Source organism: Heterodontus francisci, chromosome 3 (assembly GCF_036365525.1).
Source record: "Heterodontus francisci isolate sHetFra1 chromosome 3, sHetFra1.hap1, whole genome shotgun sequence".
In the NCBI taxonomy this organism is placed as follows: Eukaryota; Metazoa; Chordata; class Chondrichthyes; order Heterodontiformes; family Heterodontidae; genus Heterodontus; species Heterodontus francisci.
The window spans coordinates 135,219,333-135,242,374 of NC_090373.1; the positions used below are offsets into that span (position 1 = coordinate 135,219,333).

The window sequence follows — 23,042 nt, forward strand, 5'->3', positions numbered from 1 at the left end:
CCTGAATTTAGTGCTGGCGGTACGGGTATCGTCAATGGGCACAAAGGCAGGGGCAACCCCACTTTGGCGGTCAGCAGGACCAGGGCTTCATCTTGTGACTGGCAGTTGCCGCCGGGGCAGTTATCCCTATTAAGGATGGCTGACCTCCCCTCCAAGAGCTGTCATCCAATCAGAGGGCCAGCGGCCCAGCAGCACCACCAGGAGCAGTGGCCACTGCTGGGGCTGCACCTGGAGTGGGAGAATGCAGTGATGGAGGTTGCCCTCACAACCAGGTAAGTGGGGTCTGGGGGCAATGGGATCAGTCAGGCAGGCCCCAGCGATGTGGATGGGGGAAGGGAGTTGATGAGGGCAGACAGCGCTGTTGCCACAAGGGCGGCCATTGCCACTGGGGGCCACCCTGTCAGAGCCCGCAGGGAGGCTCCAGCAGAGGTGGGAAGAGGCCCTTAATTGGCTACTTAAGTGGCTCAATTGGCCTCTGGGCAGAAGGGCTGTCTATCACCTTCCCCACTGCTGGCAAGATGGTATGTCAGCGGAAAGACAACAGGCATGCCACCCCCACCCCGCCTCCCAGCCAGTCCCTCGAGGGCTACTAAAATCTAGCCGAGTCAAATAGACTACCAACACTGTGTCACGACACACATGAAGAACAGACACTTGGGCAAGATACAGAAGAACTATTGGTATCAGTAGAATATACACCACTATGATCCATACCTTCACTGAAGGGAGAAGTGGCGAGGAAAAGTTGAATTTGCTAAGCCTGATCTTAATGATAAAAGTTGGAATGAGTTAGAAAACTCTATTTAATCATTTCACCGAAGTAAAAACTCTATAGTTTTGAATAAGATGTCTCATTATGACAAACAACCTTATCACCATCATTCCTAGCCAATCAAGAGTGACAACTTTGCCCACATGTTCTATTTTCATAAAATGTTAAACTTTCTTTTAACCATGTAATGCAAATATAGTTCCGTGTAAATAAAAATAGTTCATTCTTTTTCTTTGTTGCGGCATGTGTTGCTGCTTCTTGTAGGGATGAGTCTATTAATTAAAAGCCATGGCAAAAAAAAGAGACTGATGCTGTTCTTTTTTTTAAAAAGATACTTCAGTACATAAAAGGCAATGAAGGAGGAGATTGAGATTGTTCAGAACATTAATTTTGTTCAATACAAATATTTCCCACTCACAAATCCAGATTTCCCAGATGTCAAAGAGCATACAGGGTAGGATCAGGCAAAAAGGAGCTCATGTCAGAAACCGAGAGCTCAAAATTTCAGAAACCCGAGAGAAGTATAGAAATTGTATCGGTGAAATTAAAAAGAAAATTAGGAAAGCAAAGAAAGGGCATGAAAAAATATTGGCAAGTGAAATCAAGGAAAACCCAAAGATGTTTTATAAATGTGCAAGAGCAAAAGAATGACTAAGAAAAGAGTAGGGTTTAATGGACACTAAAAAGAAAACCTGTGAGTGGAGGCAGAAGATGTGGGCACGGTTCATAATGACTACTTTGCATCAGTGTTCACAAAAGAGAGGGCAAAGCAGACATGGTAGTTAAGGAGGAGGAGTGTGAAATATTGGATAAACATATTGAGAGAGGAAATATTAAGAGGTTTAGCATCTTGAAAGAAGATAAATTGGCAGGCCCGGACAAAGGGTATCCCAGGCTGCGAAGAGAAGCAAGCGAGGAAATAGCGGAGACTCTGACCATCGTTTTCCAATCCTCTCTGGCTACAGGTGTGCTGCCGGAGGACTGGAGGACTGCTAAAGTTGCATCATTGTTTAAAAGGGTGAAAGGGATAGACCAAGTAATTAAAGGTCAGTCAGCCTAACTTTGGTGGTGGGCCGATTATTGGAAAAAATTCTGAGGGATGGTGTATATATATATGTTTATATATATATATATATATATATATATATATATAAAATTTAGAAAGGCACTGATTAATAAAGGAGAGTCAGCATGGATTTGCTAAGGGAATGTTGTGTCTGACTAAGTTGATTGAATTTTTTGAGGAGGTATCTAGGGGGAGTTGATGAGGGTAGCACGTTTCATGCAGTATACATGGATTTCAGTAAGTATTTGGCAAGGTACCACATGACAGACTGGTCAGAAATATAAAAACCCATAGGATCCAAGGAATAGTAGCAAGTTGGATCCAAAATTGGCTCAGAGGCAGGAAGCAAAGTCAATGGGTGTTTTTGTGACTGGAAGGCTGCTTCCAATGGGGTTCTGCAGGGCTCAGCACTTGGTCCCTTACTTTTTGTGGTACATATCTATGATTTAGACTTAAATGTAGGGTGCATGATTAAGAAGTTTGCAGATGATATAAAAATTGAATGTGCGGTTGATAGAGAGGAAGAAAACTGGAGACTTCAGGAAGATGTCAATGGACTGGTCAGGTGGGCAGAATGTGGCAAATGGAATTCAATCTGGAGATCTAAGCAGGGAAAACAAGCAAGGGAATAAATGATAGAAATGTAAAGGAACACAGCAATCTTGGAGTACATGTCCACAGATCCCTGGACAAAGCTGAACAGATAGATAAGGTGGTTAAGAAGGCATACGGATACCTTCCTTTTTTAGCCAACAGATAGAATATAAGAGCAGGGAGGTTATGCTAGAACTGTTTAACTAGTTATGGCACAGCTGGAGTACAGTTCTGGTTATGATACGTGCTCGCAGGGCTACAGACCAAATGCTGGAAGGTGGGATTAGAATGGGTGGAATGTTTTTTGGCTGGCACAGACATGATGGGCCAAGTGGCCTCTTTCTGTGCCGTAAACTTTCTACGATTTTATGAAGGATATGACCGCACTAGACAGGTACAAAGGAGACTTATGGGGATGTTGCCAGGACTGGAGAATCTTAGCTATGAGGAAAGATTGGACAGGGTGAGGTTGTTTTCTTTGGAACAGAGTAGGCTGAGGGGAGATTTAATTAAGGTGTATAAAATGATGAGGGTTCCAGATAGAGTGGATAGAAAGAACCTATTTCCCCTAGCAAAGAGGTTGATAACCAGGGGACACAGATTAATTGTAATTGGTAGAAGAATTAAAGGGGAGTTAAGGAGAAATTTTTTCACCCAGAGGGTGGTGGGAGTCTGGAAATCACTGTCTGAAAGAGTGGTAGAGGCAGATACCCTCATCACATTTAAAAAATACTTAGATATGCACTTGAACCTACAAAGCTATGGACCAACAGCTGGAAAGTGGGATTAGGTTGGATAGCTTTTTTTCGTCGGTATGGACACAATGGGCCGAATGGTCTCCTTTTGTGCCCTAAATGTTTCTATATTTCTGAGTAGACCAGGAAAGGGTGAATATTTATTGGCCTGTGGAGCTCACTGTTAAAAGTGTTGGTATCAGTACAGCAATGTGCCAATAATACTGAGAATTTTGTGTTTATATTATTTCTTTACACAGGTTTTTTTGTAGTCTGTGAAGCCAGGTGCACCATTGTTGTTGACACACTTTTTCATGACCCATCTATGAATCTAATTAATTCAGCAAACATACTATACAGCAAATGTCAACACAATTACGTGGCCCTCTATAATACTCTAAGACTTATTCAACCAAATGAGAGACCTAACACCTGCCTTTCTTATTAACACCTGTACTCAGTTGCGAGATCCTGTCTGATTTGAAAGCTGGGTTTTCAGAATTTTGAACTAGGCATTCTTGGAAGAGTGCAGGAAGTTTCTTGTGATCACACTGAATCGGACTAAGGCATTATTGTAAATATTCTCAAGTAGGTTTCCATATTTATACTGAAAAGGAACACCATCTCAAAGTCTCCAATATTATCTGTATGGTGTTCCACATGTCAATGTGAAAAATTAAATCATAACTGGAGCACAACAAACCCTGAAAAAGGATCAATCAGTCCCTTGTAGGCAGCCATCAACTTGTAACTAAGGAACTTGCCAACTTCAACAGCATCTGACTTGAGTTTGACTAATGAGATCTGAAGAGACACATATTGATCTGTATCTATTTTCAACTAATCTTGAGAGCAATGCCAATGTTTGGGTTTGACAGTTTTTAACAATATGTTGTTTTACAACTTGTATTGATTATATGTTTTTTATTCGACCTGGCTGAAACATCTGAGAACTATTCTGAACAATTTCAAACTGAAGTTCAGATCAATAATGATCCATTAAAACCATTGGAACCTTACTGGTCTCCTAAGTTGATGCCTGGGGAAACAATGAGCTGGTAGATTAGCAGACTGAGTAAGCTCATTTTACCAGCAGGTATCTTGCTGAAAATGGAGTTGCTGTCTTAATCTTTTGATTTACAATCTTAGTAATGTATTTTATATAGTGGTGAACATTATCTTTTGCTGCTCAATGTCCCCCATCCCTTCTGATGCCATTCCATCCCAATACTAACAGGACCTGTGCATAGTTGTAGTAAGTCTAACTTGCTACAGTATAGTGATGGGAAAAATTAATTTGTTTTTAAATGCAAAGTGACTCCTGACAATGCAGCGGCCCGCTGACGTCATCAGAGTGCCCCAAGTTGCACATATGCGCAAACGGTCTCCTGCACTCTGAGATGCTGCCTACGTCTTGCCTTGCCAGGACTAACTGGCACATGAGCAGGAAAACACTAAATGGCACATGCGCAGAAAAACGCTCTCCCCCCTTGGCCACTCACTGCAGGCTGCTCACTCCTTGCTTCCCCCCTCCTGTTCTCCAGCCGTTCCCCCCCCCCCCCACCCCGCTCTCCAGCCACACGCTCCCCACTTCCCCACCCCCCATCCCTCCAGACGCTAGCTGTAGGCCGTGGGCCGCTTGACTCCTCTCAGCCAGTCACTCCGCCCGAAGAAGCAAAGCGGGCCGCAAGGGGTGACAGGTTGATGTAGGAGCGAGTGGCCGAGAGGAGGGAAGTGGCGTGGCCCGTGCACTAGAGCTAGCGTCAGGAGTGATGTGGGGTGGGGGGGGGGGGGGGGAAGCGGGGAGTGAGTGGCCGGAGAGCGGGATGGGGGATGGCACTGAAACGTCACAGAATTACGGAGGATGTGCAGCACTGTCTGAGGTGCTGTCCTTCTGATGAGACTTTAAACAGCGCAATGTTCTCTGTGTATCAGACTTGTCCATTGTGTGCTGCCATGGGTTGAAGTTGTTTTTCTGTGATAAATTGAGCAGCGCCATCTTTACTCCTGGCAGCTGCCTGAATGTTGCAGATAGTGACGTTTAAGTGGATGAGGCTGCATTTGCACATGTGCTAGTACAGCGCCACCTTGTGGTTGCATTGTCAGCAATTGCAGCCTTTTAAATGTATTTTAAAAATGTAACTCAAAAACATAATTGCCAGATTTATGAAGGCTGGCTGCAAGAAAGACCTTTTTTTAAAAAACTGGATCTTCCTAGCTGCCAGCCTTAGCGAATATAACAAGTTTACTCTAGAGATGCCACCAAGCACAGGAGATCTGTGTATCAGCAGCAGCCAGCCCTGGAACCTCACTAATTGCAATACGAAAAGAAATTTTACAGATACTGAGTTATCCAGTTCTGTAAAGAACACATTTGGTACTCATTACAAAATTCAAACTATGGTCTATGAATGTGAGACTGTAGGCATTCTTGTTGCTATAATGCTAGCTAGTGATTTTGTCTTCTAGCATTGCCACTTAAATTTCAATCCCTTAAATGTCTCAACTAAGATTTTCACAGGCTTTATTTTGTGAAAACTTCCCATCAGCTTTCGGTCAGCTCAATGCTAAGGAACGGAGAACTATCTGGGGAGGGGGAGGGAGCAGGAGGTCTAACTTCACACCTTGGAAATTTTATCTCAATAGTTCTGTACCAAACAGCAACATGGTGTGTGCCCATAAAATTATCTGGGAACTGAATCATTTTGCCCTCCATGCTGAAATACAAAACAAAATTCAGGGAACTAATTTAGAAAGGAAAGCATTTGCCCAAACTTAACAGAGAGGAATTAATAATCATTTGGCAGTACAGAACTTGAGTATTGCTGAAAATAGAGACATTTTGTCCAAGCTTTTCATCTTGCACTCATCAGGACAATTTGCAAGAATACCAAAGTAAGGGAAACAACAAATTTATACTGTATGAGAAGAGAGTGCTGATTTTCAGCAATACACTAGAGAGGAATTAATCAGAAGTCAATTCAAGGCTATTACAGTGAACCATTCATAGGCAGGTGGACAAAAGTTGCTCATAATCAGGCCTTTTGTAAAGAAATTAAGGATAAAAATGTACTTACAACAGGATTTACATACATCTAAGTGCGTACAAGTTTTCCCACACAATTTATAATCATTTATTTTTTAAATATAGTTATAAAATTAAATTGCTCTCCTCTTACCATTTAGAGACAAATTCCTGAGGCAGTAGCATGCTTGACAGCAGACCTATTGAAAATCAAAAAAAGTGAAGTTTATTAACTGTACAACAATTAGAATAGTTCTGTAATTCTATAGGCACTCCTTTATTTTGTTGAATTGCTCTAAATGCAGCTTGAAGAAAATGTCAGTATAAGTTCCCCTTCTAAAGGTAACTTTAGAATGTAGGCTGGAAATGGTTTTATAATGTGGTGAGATTGAAAGGTGTTCTTACATTGTGGTTGGTGTCATGTCACTGGTGGAAAAACTGAAGCTCAAAACTTCAGTTCATGATTTTAAATTTCAAAGTGACTCCTGACAACGCAGTGGTCCGCCGATGTCATCAGAGCGCTCCAAGCTGCGTACATGCGCAAACGGTCTCCTACGCTCAGTGAGCTGCTGTGCATGCGCAGCCTACGTTTTGCCAGGACTTAATGGCACATGCGCAGGAAAACTTCATGAGGTACTCGCTTCCCCCACTCAGCTACTCTCTCCTGCCCCACTGGCCACTCTCCCCCCCTCGGCCACTCGTTCCAGGCCTCGACACTTTCTCCCCCTCTCCCCTGGCTGATTGTTCCCCACTCCTGCCTCCCACCCCCTCCACCGGCCACCTCGGTTTCTGGCTGCTCGCTCCCCGCTCCTCGCTTCCCCCCCACCACCCCGCTCTCCAGCCGCTCGCTTCCCGCTTACCCCCACCCCCACCACTCCACTCCACTCTCCAGCCGCTATCCCCCCACCCCCACCAGTCCGCTCTCCAGCCACTATCTCTAGGCCGTGCCACTTCCCTCCTCTTGGCCACTCGCACCTATGTCGCCCCGTCACCCCTCATGACCAGTCTTGCTTCTTCGGGCAGAGCGGTGGGGCATGATTGAACGTGGGAGCGAGTAGCCGAGAAGAGGGATGTGGCGCAGCCTGGAGCTAGCGGCTGGAGGGAGGGATGGGGGGGAGCGAGCTACCGGAATGTGGGATTGGGGGGGAGCAAGCAGCCGGAGAGCGTAGTGAGTGGAGTGGGGAGCGAGCGGCCGGAGAGCGGGGGGAATGGGGGAGGCGAGGAGCGAGCGGCCGGAGAGCGGGATGGGGGGGTGAAGCGAGGAGTGGGGAGCAAGCGGCCAGAGAGCGAGGTGTGGGGGGGGGGGGGGGGGGGAAATCAAGGAGCAGTATTATACCAGAGTTCTTTCTTTATCAAAAAAAATCATGCAGTTCAGCAGGAGACATCCAAGAAATGATTCAAATGAAGCAATGGCAGGAGCAGCGGGGAACTGCTGGCGATGGAATGGAGGCGGTGACGGGAGCCTTTCAGGGGATTTTCGGTTTGAAGTTGGTGTTCTGTGATAAATTGAGCAGTGCCATCTTTAATCCTGATAGCTGCTTGAATGTCACAGACGGTGACATTTAAGTGGAAGAGGCTGCTAGTACTGTGCCACCGAGTGGTTTCATTGTCAGCAAACTCAGCCTTTAAATTTCAGGGCACTCATCTCTTCTCTGATGTCAGGAACAGTTCTGCATAGGCTCAGAATAGAAAACTCACATTCATTGTCATTCTATACAGCTCACCTGGCAGTCACCAGAAAATATAGTAGCATACAGTGCTACTACAATAGCCCACATCCAATTATGTTGGTCTCTGGGAGCTGGTTGAAAACTCACCTTTGTAGGGTGCCTCCTTCAGCATCTTTGCTAACAGAGAAAGCACTAATAATACAGGCAGTCAAAAAATGACTATAAAAATCTGAGTAGTCAAACATTTTCAATGGGCATGCAAACAAAAGGATTTCAGATTCCTAGGATACTGGACAAGTTCTGGGTTAGGGGATGTATTACAGACTGGTACTAATGCGCTTACAAGAAGGAAAAATAGAGAAGTGGGAAATGATTTAAACTAATAAGGTTTACATATGGGATACATATAGGACTGGATTTTACCGCCGCCCCCCCCCCACATTGGGGGTCATGGTGGGGGGGTGGGGGGGGGTAGAAAATGCCTCTGGTAGAGGCCCGCAACAGGCCTCAAAGCCGTGAATTCCCGGTCCGATATTACCGGCAGTGGCGATGTCTCATGGTGGCCTCCCTGCCACTCAGCGATGTGAGCAAAATCTGCATATTTAAAAAATGCAAATAAATGAATTAAATTACTTACCTGCTCCCAATGTCCGTCCCGCTCCGATATTGGTGCTGGTGGCTGGCACTCCCACGACTTCGGATCTCCAGTGGAGATCCGATCTCGGACACTGGTGGGGAGGGGGGAGCAGGTAAGTATTGTAATGGGGCGGGGGCGGGGATTGGTGGGAAGGGGTGAAGTTAAAAATTTATGAACTTTGGCGGGGGGCGATGGTCAAGTACACAAGGTAAGTATTTTGGTGGGGGCGGAGAGGGCAAGGAATGAATTGTATGGTTATTGGGAGGGTGGGAGAGGGGCTAGTAAAATCTATTTAAGTTTTTGAATAAATTTTAAATAACTACCTCTTTAAATATTTAAACTAAATGGAAGGGCTCGAAACCCTTTAAAAATGGCATTGGCACCTGCACAGTGGCACCTGATGCCATTGCATCAGGGATGGTTCGCCCCAACCATTTTAATGAGCTGCCAAGTCTAATAGCGTGGCAGTGCCGCGAAGTGCTGCCCGCGCTTGCAGGCCACCATTGTCGGCAGCAATGTAAAATCCAGCCCATAGTGTAGAACAATAACAAACTCAAAAAGGGACTATGTAGACATAGGATGAACTTTACCATGGTGACTGAGTGGGAGTGGGTGCAAATAGGGGGTTGGTTAAATGGGTAAATATTCCGAGCACATTGGGAAGCCGGTTTCAACGTGCCAACTTCCGAGTTTTACTGAGGTGGCACAGGGGCAAGCAGTAACCCACCTCCTGAAGACAGTTAACTCTTTTTTTGATATGTTAATGAGGGTGGAAGCCTCAGGTTTAACCTGCATTGCAATTGCAGTGAGGCAAGGACAGCCTCAGGGAGAAGGCAAGGACAGCCTCAGGGAGAAGGCAAGTTCCTTCACAGCATTCCTTGTGGTCCAGGAGGAGCATGACTACTTCCTTCCATTCCCCAAGCTCCTCTAACATCAGACTCCCCCGCCAACCAAATCCTCCACTCCAGTATCAGACCCCCCGGGCTCCTTGTCAGCTGGTGCAGACATGATAAACCGAAAGACGTCCTTCGATGCTGTACATTTCTGTGATCCTATTCTACGATCAGAAACCTTCCCCTTGCTGTTGAGGATCGGACCGTTCCTGAGGAATGGAATCAGATCACCCTGGGATCGGAGATCCACCCCCAACACCACCCCCCACACCCCGGGGCTCAGGGATTGAACCCTCCTTCTGGATCAGACTCCCACCACCAGAGTCGAGGAATCAGAGTTATTTGGTCTTGGGGTCTCCTTTGGATTGCTTTCCGCCTGACTGGAAGCCAAGCTTGTCAATCAGGCTGGAAAATGGGATTAGAATAGTTAGGTGCTTGATGGTCGGCACAGACACAATGGGCTGAAGGGCCTGTTTCTGTACTGTATGACTTTGACTCTATGGAACCCATCAGGATCAAAAGATGCACACTGTGGAATTTAAAGTCCAGAGCATACAGGAAATACTAGACTTCTGGGTTTCCCACATGATACCCACCGCCCACCCTGCTCCCAGCGTATCAGCAAGTAAAAATTCCCCCAAAATAGCTTAGGGTGACTGGGAGAACAATGAAGAAGAAAATAATAAGAAAAAATAGAAAGGGAAAGTTTTACAAAGATTAGGGTTGTGGTATTTACATGTGCAAAGTATTGGGGAATTAGAAGCACTATTGAGAATGGAGGGACATAGAATCATAGTAGAGAGCAGCACAGAAGCAGGCTACTTGGTCCATCGAGTCTACACTGGCTCTTTCAAACAGAATTCCAGTTCGTCCCAGGCCTTTGCCCTTTCCCATATCCCATGATACTGCAGCTTTGACTCAGACTTGGCAAAGTAAGACTGGAAACTAAATATCCTGGCTATAACATTTTCAGGAGAGATGGATAAGTAAAATGGGGGAACGGGTGGGCTAATTAATGAAGCTTAGAAAGAAAAAGTTTAGTTGATGGTGATACTCAGGTGGTGCCTGATTGTGTTGAATTAAGAAATATTAAGGGATTGATGAGCATTTTAGGAGTACATTGCAAATATTGTTAAACAAACCAAGGGTGATGTTTGTAAGCAATTTAACAAGGTTTGCAATAGTAACAAAGTTGTAATAATTAGATTAGATTAGAGATACAGCACTGAAACAGGCCCTTCGGCCCACCGAGTCTGTGCTGACCATCAACCACCCATTATAATGGGGGACTTCATTCCCGAAGTAGCTAGGGATAAGAAAAAAGTTTGTGATCAAAATGGGGAATGAGTACTTGTTGACGTTGGGTTCTGCGGTGATACCAAAAAAATTGAATAGTCTGCAAACACTCATTGACAAAATTTACACACATGTAACGCCCATAACTTGTACACATGTACACACATAACTTGGACAAGTTACCAGAGGGTGCCTAACGTGTGGAACCATACTGCTGCAAGAAGCAAGTAAATTAGGAAAGGTGGGAGAAAAAGCATTTTCAGCCACTTAATTTAGCATTTTATCAGAAGCCTTTGTTTGAATATAATCCAAAGAAAACACTTTATACAGTCTTACAAGCTGGGAAAATCCTACTTAGTGGCAGAATATCAAAGAACATGCTACTGCCCCTAAATTTTGCTATTAGTTTGACATAACTCACAATCATTTGATTTTGTATTGTAGCAATCATGAGAATAATGGATTGCACAGAAATCTTACCTTTACCACAGAGGAAGACATAAGCGACAGTAGCATTTTGAGGAGAATGCCATCACCTATTTGAAGCATGGTTTGATGGTGATGTGGGTTGGATGCAATGTTGGTCAATGCAGAACAACTGTAGTACTTTGAGTGAAAAGAACATATGATTAAAATGGTGCAAGAGTGATCTCATAGATGGACATACTGTATATCTTCTTAGATGCTTGCCAGGGCTTTGAGAAAGCAGATGTGAATACAGGAGCAGCTCACTTACTTTACCTTTCAGTTGAGTATGATACACTGGGGAGCAGTATAAACAGCAAAACATACAAAGGGGTAAATGGGGTTAATTATGCATATTATATACATACTGCTGCATAACATTTGTAACTTCTGAACAAACTAACAAACTAGTAGTCAATTTTTACTCAAACATGGTTTCACATGCTCCCTTTGCATTTTCTGTAAACCGTGTGTGTACTATCCACAAATCATGTTTCCATCTTGGAGCTTCACACGTGGCACAGTGCCTATTCTAAGTCAGATATCATGGTTTCAGGCCAAACATGGGCAAGGAAACATCTTGCTGATTACCTCCTACTGCCTTTCCTCAGCAGATGAATCAGTACTCCTTCATGTTGAACATTAAGTGTAGCAAGGGCACAGAACATACTCTGGGTTGGTGACTTCAATGCTCTACACCCAGTGCCTTGGTATTACCACCATTGACTGAGGTAGCCAAGTCTTGAAAAACAGATGCCAGATGGAGCTTGCAGCAAGTGGTGAGAGCAACACGAGGGAATAACCTATTTAACCTCATCTCATTAATTTACCTGTCGCAGATGCATTTGTCCATGACAACAATGGTAGAATCAGTGCACTCTACAGAATGCACTGGAGCAAGTTGCCATGGCTTCTTTACAGCACCTCTCAAACCTGCAACCTTGACCAGCTAAAAGAACAAGGGCAACATGTATCTGGGAACACCATCACATCAAACATCCTGTCCAAGTCATCCAGAATCCTAAGCCATTCTTTCATTGTTGCTGGGTGAAAATCCGAGATCTCCCCACTGAGCAGCAATGTAGGAAAACATTTACTACATGTACTTGCAGTGGTTCAAGAAGAAAGTCCATCATCGCCTCCTTTAAACTAAGATTTGGCAATAAATGTCAACTTTGCCAACAGTACCCTCATCCTAAAGAATTTTTTTTTTAAACTTAGTGGGGGAAATCTTATGCTCTCCCCCACAGCAGGTTGAGAGCCAGGGAGAGTATAAAATCGGGTGGGATGGTGATGGGGGTGGGGGGTGGTTCCCACCACCATCCCACTTCCGCCAAAATTTAGTCCGGGGCGGGAAGGCCCGTGAATGGTCATGCCACCCCACCACCAATTGAGGCCCTTAACTGGGCAACAAATGGCCAATTAAGGGCCACTTCCTTCCGCAGCTGCAATTAGTCTGCAGTATGCGGTCCCTATGACATCCTGACTTGGAACTATATCGCCATTCCTACATTGTCGCTGGGTCAAAATTCTGGAACTCCCTTCCTAACAGCACTGTTGGTGTATCTACTTCTTCTAAGGCAGTCCCTCAGGAACGAGGATGACTTTCTTCCACTCCAGGGTTGTGGGTCCTTAGGTAACTAATAGTCCATTCCTAATAGTTGAGGTCCTGAAGTTCATTTTAAGGGGTCGGAAGATGCCTGTGCGTGGGTTCTTCTAACGTAGGGTGGCCGCTGCACACTGACAACCACACAGTCCGAGTGAAGCAATGTCATTGTCCAATGGCAGGGATGGCCGAGGCGAATGGAGACCAGGGTCCTTGGGAGCCCTTGTCACAGGAGCCCTTGGGGCAGGCTGCCCCTCCAAGAAGACCCTGACACAGATCCACACGGCCTGCATCTGAGCTCGCCAGCTGGACATGCTGGCCATGTGTGTGTATTCGTCCCCATCCGTGTGGGTGTATCTACACCCCAAGGACTGCAGCGGTTCAAGAAGGCAGCTCACCACCACCTTCTCAAGGGCAATTAGGGATGGGCAATAAATGCAGGCCTAGCCAGCGATGCCCACATCCCAGAAACAAATTTTAAAAAAGATTTTCTGATGACTGTAAGTGCTGTTGAGGGCTGTGAATAGAAATATGGCTCCACTGTACATCGTGAAATCTAAGATTTCATTATGCAGAGACTTCAGATGTAACTCAGTGCAACTCAGCAATCATGGGCACAGGACATAGTGCTTATGTTACTGGGCTATGAATCCAGAAGACCTGGACAAATAATTCAGATATGTTTAGTTTAGAGATACAGCACTGAAACAGGCCCTTCGGCCCACCGAGTCTGTGCCGACCATCAACCACCCATTTATACTAATCCTACACTAATCCCATATTCCTACCACATCCCCACCTGTCCCTATATTTCCCTACCACCTACCTATACTAGGGGCAATTTATAATGGCCAATTAACCTATCAACCTGCTAGTCTTTGGCATGTGGGAGGAAACCGGAGGACCCGGAGGAAACCCACGCAGACACAGGGAGAACTTGCAAACTCCACACAGGCAGTACCCAGAATTGAAACCGGGTCGCTGGAGCTGTGAGGCTGCGGTGCTAACCACTGCGCCACTGTGCCACCCATATGTGAGTACAAATCCCGCCATGTGAAGTTGAAATCGGTTAAGTTAAAATAAATCTGGAATAAAAAGTTAGCATTAGTAATGGTGATCATGAAGATTTTAGATTGTTGTAAAAACCCAACTGATCTTTTAGGGAAGGAAATCTGACATCCTTACCTGGTCTAGCCTACATGTGACTGCAGACCCACAGCAATGTGGCTGACTCTTAATTGCCCTCTGAAATGGCCTAGAAAGTCAGTCTGTTGCATCAAACTACTTCAAAAAAGTACAATTAGAATAAAAGCAGATGGACAACTCGGCACCGACCTGAGCAGTTTCCCACTTACCTATCACCTGTTATTTTCCAGATGGTGTCCGACAGCTGGTGAGTTTTAAATATGTTTACTTACATTTCTTAGATTCAGAGCTCTGTTACTGTGTGTCTAACATTAACACGCACGTTGTGAAGTCTGGGTTAATTGTCTGAGATTAGCGGTGGAGGTCATACTAATTTAACTATAAAATTGTAATCTCTCTGAACCATTAATAGAGGGAAAAAGAGATTGAGTTAAACTTTGTAAAGCTCATTGTAGAAAATCACAATCACACAAAATCAGCAATCTCTGTAGTTGTTCAGTGATACAATGGGGGGAATTTTATGCTCTTGCCCCAGGGCAACCTTGGAGGTGGGGAGAGCATAAAATCGGGTGGGATGAGGCGGCGGGGGGGTGTACCTGCCACCATCCCACCTCCACCAAAATTTATTCTGGTGCAGGAAGGCCTGTGAAGGGCCTTCCAGCTCCACTGCCAATTGAGGCCCTTAACTGGGTAATTAACCCCCAATTAACGGCTTCTTCCCACCACAGTTGCAATTAACCGCGCGGTGGGCAGCCCTGGCGCTGCATGGGAAACACAGCACAAAAACTGGCTCCAGGGTGGGGAGAGGGGGGTCCCTCATAAAAAGGCACTTTAGTGCCTGAATAAGGGACCTGGCATCGGGAAGGGTGGTGGGGGGGGGGGGGGTGCACTGAGAGCCACCCCCACCCTTCCTGCTAATCCTCCTCCCTCCCCAAGACCCACGCCCTGCGAGACCCCTCCCACCCTGATCTACCTGAGGCCTGGGTCCAGCGACGCTCCTCGGCCTCCGGTAGGTGCACCTGCAGCAGCAGCCACAACATCCACAGTGGTGCTGTCCCTAAGGGCGGGCCTCCCAGAGGAGAGGCGACGTGGGGATCTCGGCGTCACTTTTTCCCCACATGGTGACCCCCACCATCAGAATAAAATTCTCCCCAATATGACTCACTCCTAACTAGAAACTCCCTACTTCCTCCTTTATCAAATCTCTATTGTTCATTTCAAAATCAGCCAATTAAGATGGCAATAGCTCTTACTGATAGCTTCTGCAATCTGCTCCATTATTCCCAAACATTCTGATAATATTGTCCCAGGTCAGGCCATTGAAAATATGAAGACACTCTGGAAAAAAACACTTTGTGAACCTACTGAAATATAGTTTATGTTTTATTAGTATCGAAAAATCTTTTCTGAATGCCAGCCATTTTGAGGCTGGGGAAAAGTAACACTCTGGACCATATTGTCCTCTTTAATGGAAATTTATATTTCAAACCTCCAAACTGGTATGGATAATGTGCAATGCAGGAGTGCATTTTGTTTTCCTGACATGTGGAACCATACTGCTGTTGTTTGGCTCAAAGTTCATAAATGTTTTCAATGTGGCTGGCATAAAGCAGCCAAGCGTGACATATCTTTAATGAAGCGCACTTGATAAGCAACTAACAAGCTTTCTAATTAACACAAAACACAGAAATGTTTTTAAGCCAGCTGTGTTGGGCTAAGCATATGTTGCAAGCAGAAAGCCTGTTTGTAGTTTGAGGAAAACTGGATTCAGAAATTTGGATCTAACTATCCTTGTGCAGGGGCTTTTGGAGAAACAGGACAATCTTTTTAAGAATGAGGAGCCAGGCTGCAATGAAACTCAGGAGACACTGTGGGTGGACAGAACAACATTTGCATAGTATTAGATAGTATTTACAGCACAGAAATCGGTCCATACCAGGTCCATACCAGTGTTTATGCTCCACAAAAGCCTCCTTCACCCATCTTCACCTAAGCCCATCAACAGATCCTTCTATTCCTTGCTCACTCAAGTGTATATCTAACTTACCCTTGAAAGCAATTTAGTCTTACCTGATAGTTGTACTTTCTCCATTCTGGTATCATCCTTCTAAATCTCTTTTGCACTTTCTCATTTTTACAATATATAGATCAGAACTATGCCCTGTATTGTAATTGTGACCCAACTAAGAATCTATACAACTGGAGTAAAATCCAATGCTTTGTCTATGGCCTTGTTCATTGCTACTCTTCTTGGACTTGTGTATCTGTACTCGTAGATCTCATTGTGCCTCTATCCCATTCTAAGGAATATGTGAACACGACTCTAGGACTCTATGAGGATGAGAATTTTAAAATTGAGGCCTTGCTGGACCAGGAGCCAACCAGGAGAGGATTGGAATAGTCGAGTCTGGAGGTAGCAGAACCACAGATGACGGTTTCAGCAGCTGATGGGCTGAGGCAGGGGCAGAGATTGGTTATATTTTGGAGGTGGAAGTAGCCAGTCTTTGTGATGGAGAGCATATAGGATTGGAAGCTCAGTTCTGGGTCAAATAGAACGCCTAGGTTGTGAACAGTCTGGTTCAGCTTGTGACTGTGTCCAGGGAGAGGGCTGGAATTGAAAAGGAAAAGGAGTTTGTGGCAGATGCTGAAGTCAATGGCTTTGGTCTTCTCAATGCTTAATTGGAGGAAATTTTGCCTCATGCAAGACTGCATGTCGGAAATGCAGTGTGCCAAATTAGAGACAGTGCAGGGTCGAGACATGATGGTGGGGTACAGCTGTGTGCAATCAGCGTACACAGAGAATTTGAGATGCAAATAGGTTGGGGCCAAGGATAGATTTTTTAAAAATTTGTTCTTGGGATGTGGGCATCGCTGGCAAGGCCAACTTTTATTGCCCATCCCTAATTGCCCTTGAGAAGATGGTGGTGAGCAGGTAGTCCATGTGGTGTAAATACACCCACAGTGCTGTTAGGCAGTGACAGTGAAGGAACAGCGATGTAGTTCCAAATCAGGATGTTGAGTGACTTGCAGGTGGTGGTGTTCTCTAGCATCTGCTGCCCTTGTCCTTCTAGGTGGTAGAGGTAGCAGGTTTGGATGGTGCAGTTAAAGGAGTCTTGGCGAATTGCTGCAGTGAATCTTGTAGATGGTACACACTGCTGCCACTGTGCTCAGGACACAATTAGGCAATTTTCTACATTTCCTGGTAGATGCCAATGTTGTAGCTGTACTGGAACAGCTTCGCTAGGGGCGTGGCCAGTTCTGGAGCTTCAGTACTATTGCTGGAATGTTGTAAGGGCCCATAGCCTTTGCAGTTTCCAATGCCTTCAGCCTTTTCTTGATATCACATGGAGTGAATCTGTCAAGGGGCACCACTAAAATATGCAGCTTCTACCTGTTGCCTGCAACAGCAGCTTAAATGCAAAGTGGCTTGTCATGAGCAATGCCCATGCTTTTTGAGATCAATGGTGAAGGACTTTGATATTGGTAGCCTGCAGAAACCTCCAGCACTATTGTGGAAGACTGAGCCCCAGTCACTACTTGAGATGTTAGCAACAACCTATTTTGTAAAATTGCTTTAAGGAACTGGCCCTCCACAATAATTGCAGGATTAAACATTGAATAATCACAATACTTTTTCATTTCTTTCTCATGCATTACCTCTGCCTTTTCTCTTATTTAGATACTTAGATACTGAATGAGAGTATCATTGACTGTTTACCTGGACCTCTGAGTCAGGAGATTGTAAGTGAAGGATCAGGACAGGCAAAGCTCCCTCTTTACATAGCAAAAGTTGTGTCTTTTCTTGGAAAAAAGAAATGATAAAGCATTTAGCAGTAGTTAATTACTTGGAATGAACATTTGATAATTTCAGATTTAAATTCAAAGATTCCACAATTCAAGTTTTCAATTTGATTACTAAGACTACCAGCAGACAGAGAAACAACTTTCCCTGTCTGTCAGGAATTTAGATTCACATCTGCATTTGTCACAACAACAGCTTGCATTTATGTTGCACCTTTAATGCAGATGAACATCCCAAGGAACTTCACGGAGGCATATGAAAAAATGGATGGCATATAAATGAAGGAATGATTAGCTTGGTCAAAAGAGATAGGCTATAAGGAGAGACTTAAAGGAGGAATGAGAGTTGGAGTGTTAGAGGGGTTTCAGAGAGGATGACCTAGAGAGTTGAAGCCGTAGTTGCCAATGGGAAGGTAAAAAGAAGACATGCATTAAAGGTTGGAGATTATAAGGCTGAATGAGGTTACAGAGTTGGGAGTGGTGAAGCCATAGATGAATGTATGCTGTCAACATCCAACTTCTTTTCACCACCTCTATTGATCCCTCCACTGCCTTTGTAGATTGAGAACTGGTTAATGGACAGAAAACAGAGAGTAGGAATAAATGGGTCATTTTTGGATTGGCAGGCTGTGACTAGTGGGGTCCCGCAAGGATCAGTGCTTGGGCCCTAGCTATTCACAATCTATATCAATGATTTGGATGTGGAGATTAAATGTAATATTTCCAAGTTTGCAAATGACACAAAACTAGGTGGAAATGTGAGTTGTGAGGGGGATGCTAAGACGCTTCAAGGGGATTTGGAGAGGTTAAGCGTGTGGGCAAAAATTTGGTAGATGGAATGCAATGTGGAGAAATGTGAGGTTATCCACTTTGGTAGGAAAAACAGAAATACAGATATTTCTTAAATGGTGAGAGGCTGGGATGTGTTGAATTTCAAGGGGACTTGGGTGTCCTTGTTCATGAGTTAAGGAAAGCCAGCATGCAGGTAAAGCAAGCAATTAAGAAGGCAAATGGTATGTTGGATTTGAGTATAGGAGTAAAGATGTCTTACTGCAATTATATGGAGCCTTGATGAGACCACACCTGGAGTATTGTTTTGGTCTCCTTACCCAAGGAAAAATATACTTGCCATACAGGGAGTGCAAAGAAGGTTCATCAAACTAACTCCTGGGATGGAGGGATTGTCCTAAGAGGAAAGATTAAATAGACGGGGCCTTTATTATCTGCAGTTTAGAAGAATGAGAGGTGATCTCATTCAAACATTCAAAATTCTTACAGGGCTCAACAGAGTTGATGCAGGAAGGATGTTTCCCCTGGTGGGGAGTCCAGAACCAGGGGACACAGTCTCAGAATAAGGGACAGGCCATTTAGGACAGAGATGAGGAGGAATTTCTTCACTCAGAGGGTGGTGAGTCTTTGGAATTCTCTGCCCCAGAGGGCTGTGGAGACTCAGTCATTGAATATGTTCAAGACTGCAATCGATAGATATCTACATATTAAAAACATCAAGGGATACTGGGATAGTGCAGGAAAATGGTGTTGAAGTAGATCAGCCATGATCTTATTGAATGGCAGAACGGGCTCGAAGGGCTGAATGTCCTACTCCTGCTCCTATTTTTTATGTTCTTATGTTTGTGTTGTCAACCTGCTTGACTGACATTATGTCCTGAATGAGCCATAATTTTCTCCAGCTGAACATTGGGAAGACATTGTCTTCTTTCAGCAATTCCATCCCCCTACCTGCCCACAGGCTGATGGGGAGATGGTGGAGTAGTGGTAATGTCACTGAACTAGTAATCTAAATGCCCAGGCTAATCCCCTGGGGACACAGGTTCAAATCCCACCATGGCAGCTGCTAGGATTTAAATTCAATTAATAAAAATCTGGAATTGAAAGCTTGTCTCAGTAATAATGCCATGAAGCTATCATCGTTTGTCATAAAAACCCATCTGGTTCACTAATGTCCTTTAGGGAAGGAAATCTGCCATCCTTACCTGGTCTAGTCTACATGTGATTCCAGACCCACAGCAATGTGGTTGACTCTTAACTGCCCTCTGAAATGGATCAGCAAGCCACTCAGATGTCACCGGCAATTAGGTATGAGCAACAAATGCTGGCCTTGCCAGTGATGCCCACATCCCATGAAAGAATAAAAAAAGGAAACTGACCATTCACAATCTCCTAAGTGACCATAAACTGAGATTCTAACCCCATTTCCTCTCCATCACAAAGACTGCCTACTGCCACTCACTCACCTACCCCATTCCTCAATGCCTTAAATGTAAAACTATCATCCCTATCTTCAAATCCCTCCATGGCCTCACCTATCTCTATAATCTCCTCTACCCTCCGAAAACTCTATTTCTCCAAAATTGGCTTCGTGTGTATCCCTCACTCCCTTTGCCCTACCATTGGCAATGGGACTTCAACCATCTAGGCCCTAATCTCTGGAATTCCTTCGATAAAACTCTCCAGCTCTCCCTCCCCTTTAAGACCCTGCTTAAAAGCTACCTATTTGAACGAATATTTAGTCACCTCCTAATATTTCCTTTTTTGGCTCAGTGTCAATTTTTGTTTGATTATCCTTCTGCGAAACGCCTTGGTACATTTTTCTATGTTAAACCAGCTATATAAATGTAAGTTAATGTTGTTGACAAAGAAATGACTGAAACAGGAAGGCAATTAGTGCATTGATCTGCAAGCTGATGAGTTGGTTTCTTTTTCAGTTTACCGAACAGGGTTCAGCAGGTAGTTTAATCATCTTAATCAAGTCCACATTTGCTCCATTTGTGTACACTTTATGGAAGAAATATAACATAAGAAGGTGAATGCCATGGCCTGCCACTGTTAAAGCAAAACTCGTCACTCTATTTACCTGATCTGGTAAGGTTGAGGATGGCACCCACTGCATTTTGTTGCACTCTGGGGTCATATGACTTTGCAAGACCCAACAGAGGTTTAATTCCCCCTTGACAGGCAATGGCTTCTCTGTTTAAAACTAGAGGGTAAATAGCAAAGATGAGCAACAGTCAGTAAATTAATTAAACAGAAGCTAATTGACAGAACTTCAAATGTTAACATGATGGCATAGGGTTATAGCATAGGAAATCCAAGTGGGGACTCTATTTAATATAAAAACTGAATGATAGATGTTTCATCATATATAGGAATTAACCTATTACTGGTAAAAATACTGAATAGATATGGGAGCTGCAGACAAACCAACTATCAACATTTTAATCTGATACATCATTTCAACTCTTGGGTCAGCTTGTTAACTTTCACACAAACAAAAATTGTTTGACTTAAGAATTAAATTAGAATATCACCAATCAAGATTACTGCCTGCCTCTGGGCCTCCATAGGGTCTAGGACAGGAACAGATGCAGTAATGATCCTGTTTTGCTTGTTAATGTATAATGTTCTGTCGGTTGGTGTAACTGTTAAAGATCTCAGTTCACAAATTAACGTGTTGTGCCTGTAGTTAGGTTCCCAAATAAAAAGGAACTGGACCTGTAAAGTTATATTGAAGGCTCTACAACTACTTTTATTATTAAATCTAAAATATTTGTAATTATTACAAGAGGAATTATTGCTGGATTGAAAGGCATAGTTATAGTAGGCGCCAATGATGGAAAATGTACCAGATAAATGATCAAAACTCAAAACCCAAAAAGTGTTGCATGTCCCAGACCCCACTAGAAAGCAAGGGATGCACCTCTGTCTTCAGCACTCCTGACACAAAGATTTGTAGACCTGGAATGCATCTTAGGAATTTGCGCATGTGCCTATCATCATTTTCCATCCAGTAAATATGAGAAAATTGTACACATACTGTAGAAATAAATGTTCAAATTAAGTTATTCAAGCACCATTTAGTAATGTTAGCATTCTGTAAACAAACCTGAAGTAGCTAAGGTTGCTACACATGCACAGGAGTTACACTGTACAGTGGCATCACCAGAGCCAAGCAGCTCCAATATGGGCTCCAGCAGTCCAATCTGTACCACTGTCTCTTTGTTCACTGTAGAAATAACATAAAGGAAGGTGACAGAGATCACAAATTCAACTTGCTTTGAAATTTATACTGGTCTTGCAGAAAGATAGGCAAGCATTTTACGTATATTGGTATAAAGATTGATGACCAGTGCTTAAAGTGAAAACTAGCAGTGGTATTAAAAAAAAACATCGATGCTTATATTTACAAGTATCCAGTAACACATTACAGCAAAACAAAGCTGGTAGGTGAATTAATTAAACACTGAAGCAGGAAATCAAATAGAAGAACTCGTTCCTCACGCAAATCTTTATGTATGAACCAAAGCAGGTGATGCTAGGAAGATATTCAATCTAATTAGAAAACCATGCACCTGCTGCCCTTGTCACCTGAGCTATGATGGATGAGAAGTCACTGAGTGTTGATAACGTGGCTGTTTGTCCTCTGGTGTATGCTATGCATACTCCAATCCTGGGCATAATATGGAAAATCAAGGGATGGGAAGGAAAAACAAGGGATGGGAAGTCGTAATGCTGAGTCTGTAACTCATTTGAGCTTTGTACAGTTTTGGCTGAAGGTCAGGCAGACCCGCTCTCTTTCACCTCAAAAAGCATTAATATTTAAATTCCATGTAAAGTTCAGGTGACATGGTTCTGGCTTATTTTCCTTTAGTTTTGCTGGTTCCAAGCTAGGTGCAAACTGCCTCATTTAAACTCTGGGTTTAGCTTCATAACAATGCCTTTGAAATGCTGACAAGTTTAAAGAGATGGCAGGAAATTAATAAGAAGTGTATTAATGTACTTTTTTATGCTGTGATAAACTGCACAAGTCAGAGTGTACTTTGGAGTAAAGGTTAGTTCCTGGCTCTCGCTGTTCCCCTTAGCAGAATGAGGGATTGGACATACTATCATATATGTGCTATTTGGAGGAAGAGGAGGAAGACAAAGATGAATCTGTTTTGGATGCTGGGATAGCACTAATGACATATTTTGTAACTGTGACCTCAGCTCCCCAAGCTCTTCACAGCTTCACTGCCTTTCACATGGTCTACTGCTCCATCCTGCTTGAACATCTTTCCTCCACAGTTCACCTCTGTGGCAGTGCTGCCCCACTGGTTTTGGTGTTTCCTGTTGCCCAGTGGACATTGCTCCCTGGGCAGAAATCCTGCAGAGCAGATTGCCCACCTTTTACAGAACCAATTACAGTGTTTAATGTTTTTATCTAATGCTCTAAAAATATAAAGAGGAATTGGGAGGCGCTTAAGGTCATAGAATCATTATGGCACAGAAGGAGGCCATTCAGCCCATCGAGTCCATGCCAGCTCTCTGTAGACCAATCCA

The 23,042-nt window shown here is 44.0% G+C and overlaps 1 protein-coding gene across 2 annotated transcripts in view; it reads right to left on the bottom strand.

Annotated features, from left to right (window-relative positions):
- LOC137361178 (uncharacterized) overlaps positions 1-23,042 on the bottom strand; it is a 77,388-nt gene that overhangs the window by 39,602 nt on the left and 14,744 nt on the right. For both annotated transcript variants that reach the window (XM_068026105.1, XM_068026110.1), the window contains exons 4-8: positions 21,610-21,729; positions 20,581-20,703; positions 17,623-17,705; positions 11,168-11,293; positions 6,346-6,391 (exon numbers count right to left, since the gene is read on the bottom strand). In XM_068026105.1, the coding sequence (XP_067882206.1) occupies positions 6,346-6,391; positions 11,168-11,293; positions 17,623-17,705; positions 20,581-20,703; positions 21,610-21,729 (498 nt within the window). The remainder of the gene's footprint in view (positions 1-6,345; positions 6,392-11,167; positions 11,294-17,622; positions 17,706-20,580; positions 20,704-21,609; positions 21,730-23,042) is intronic.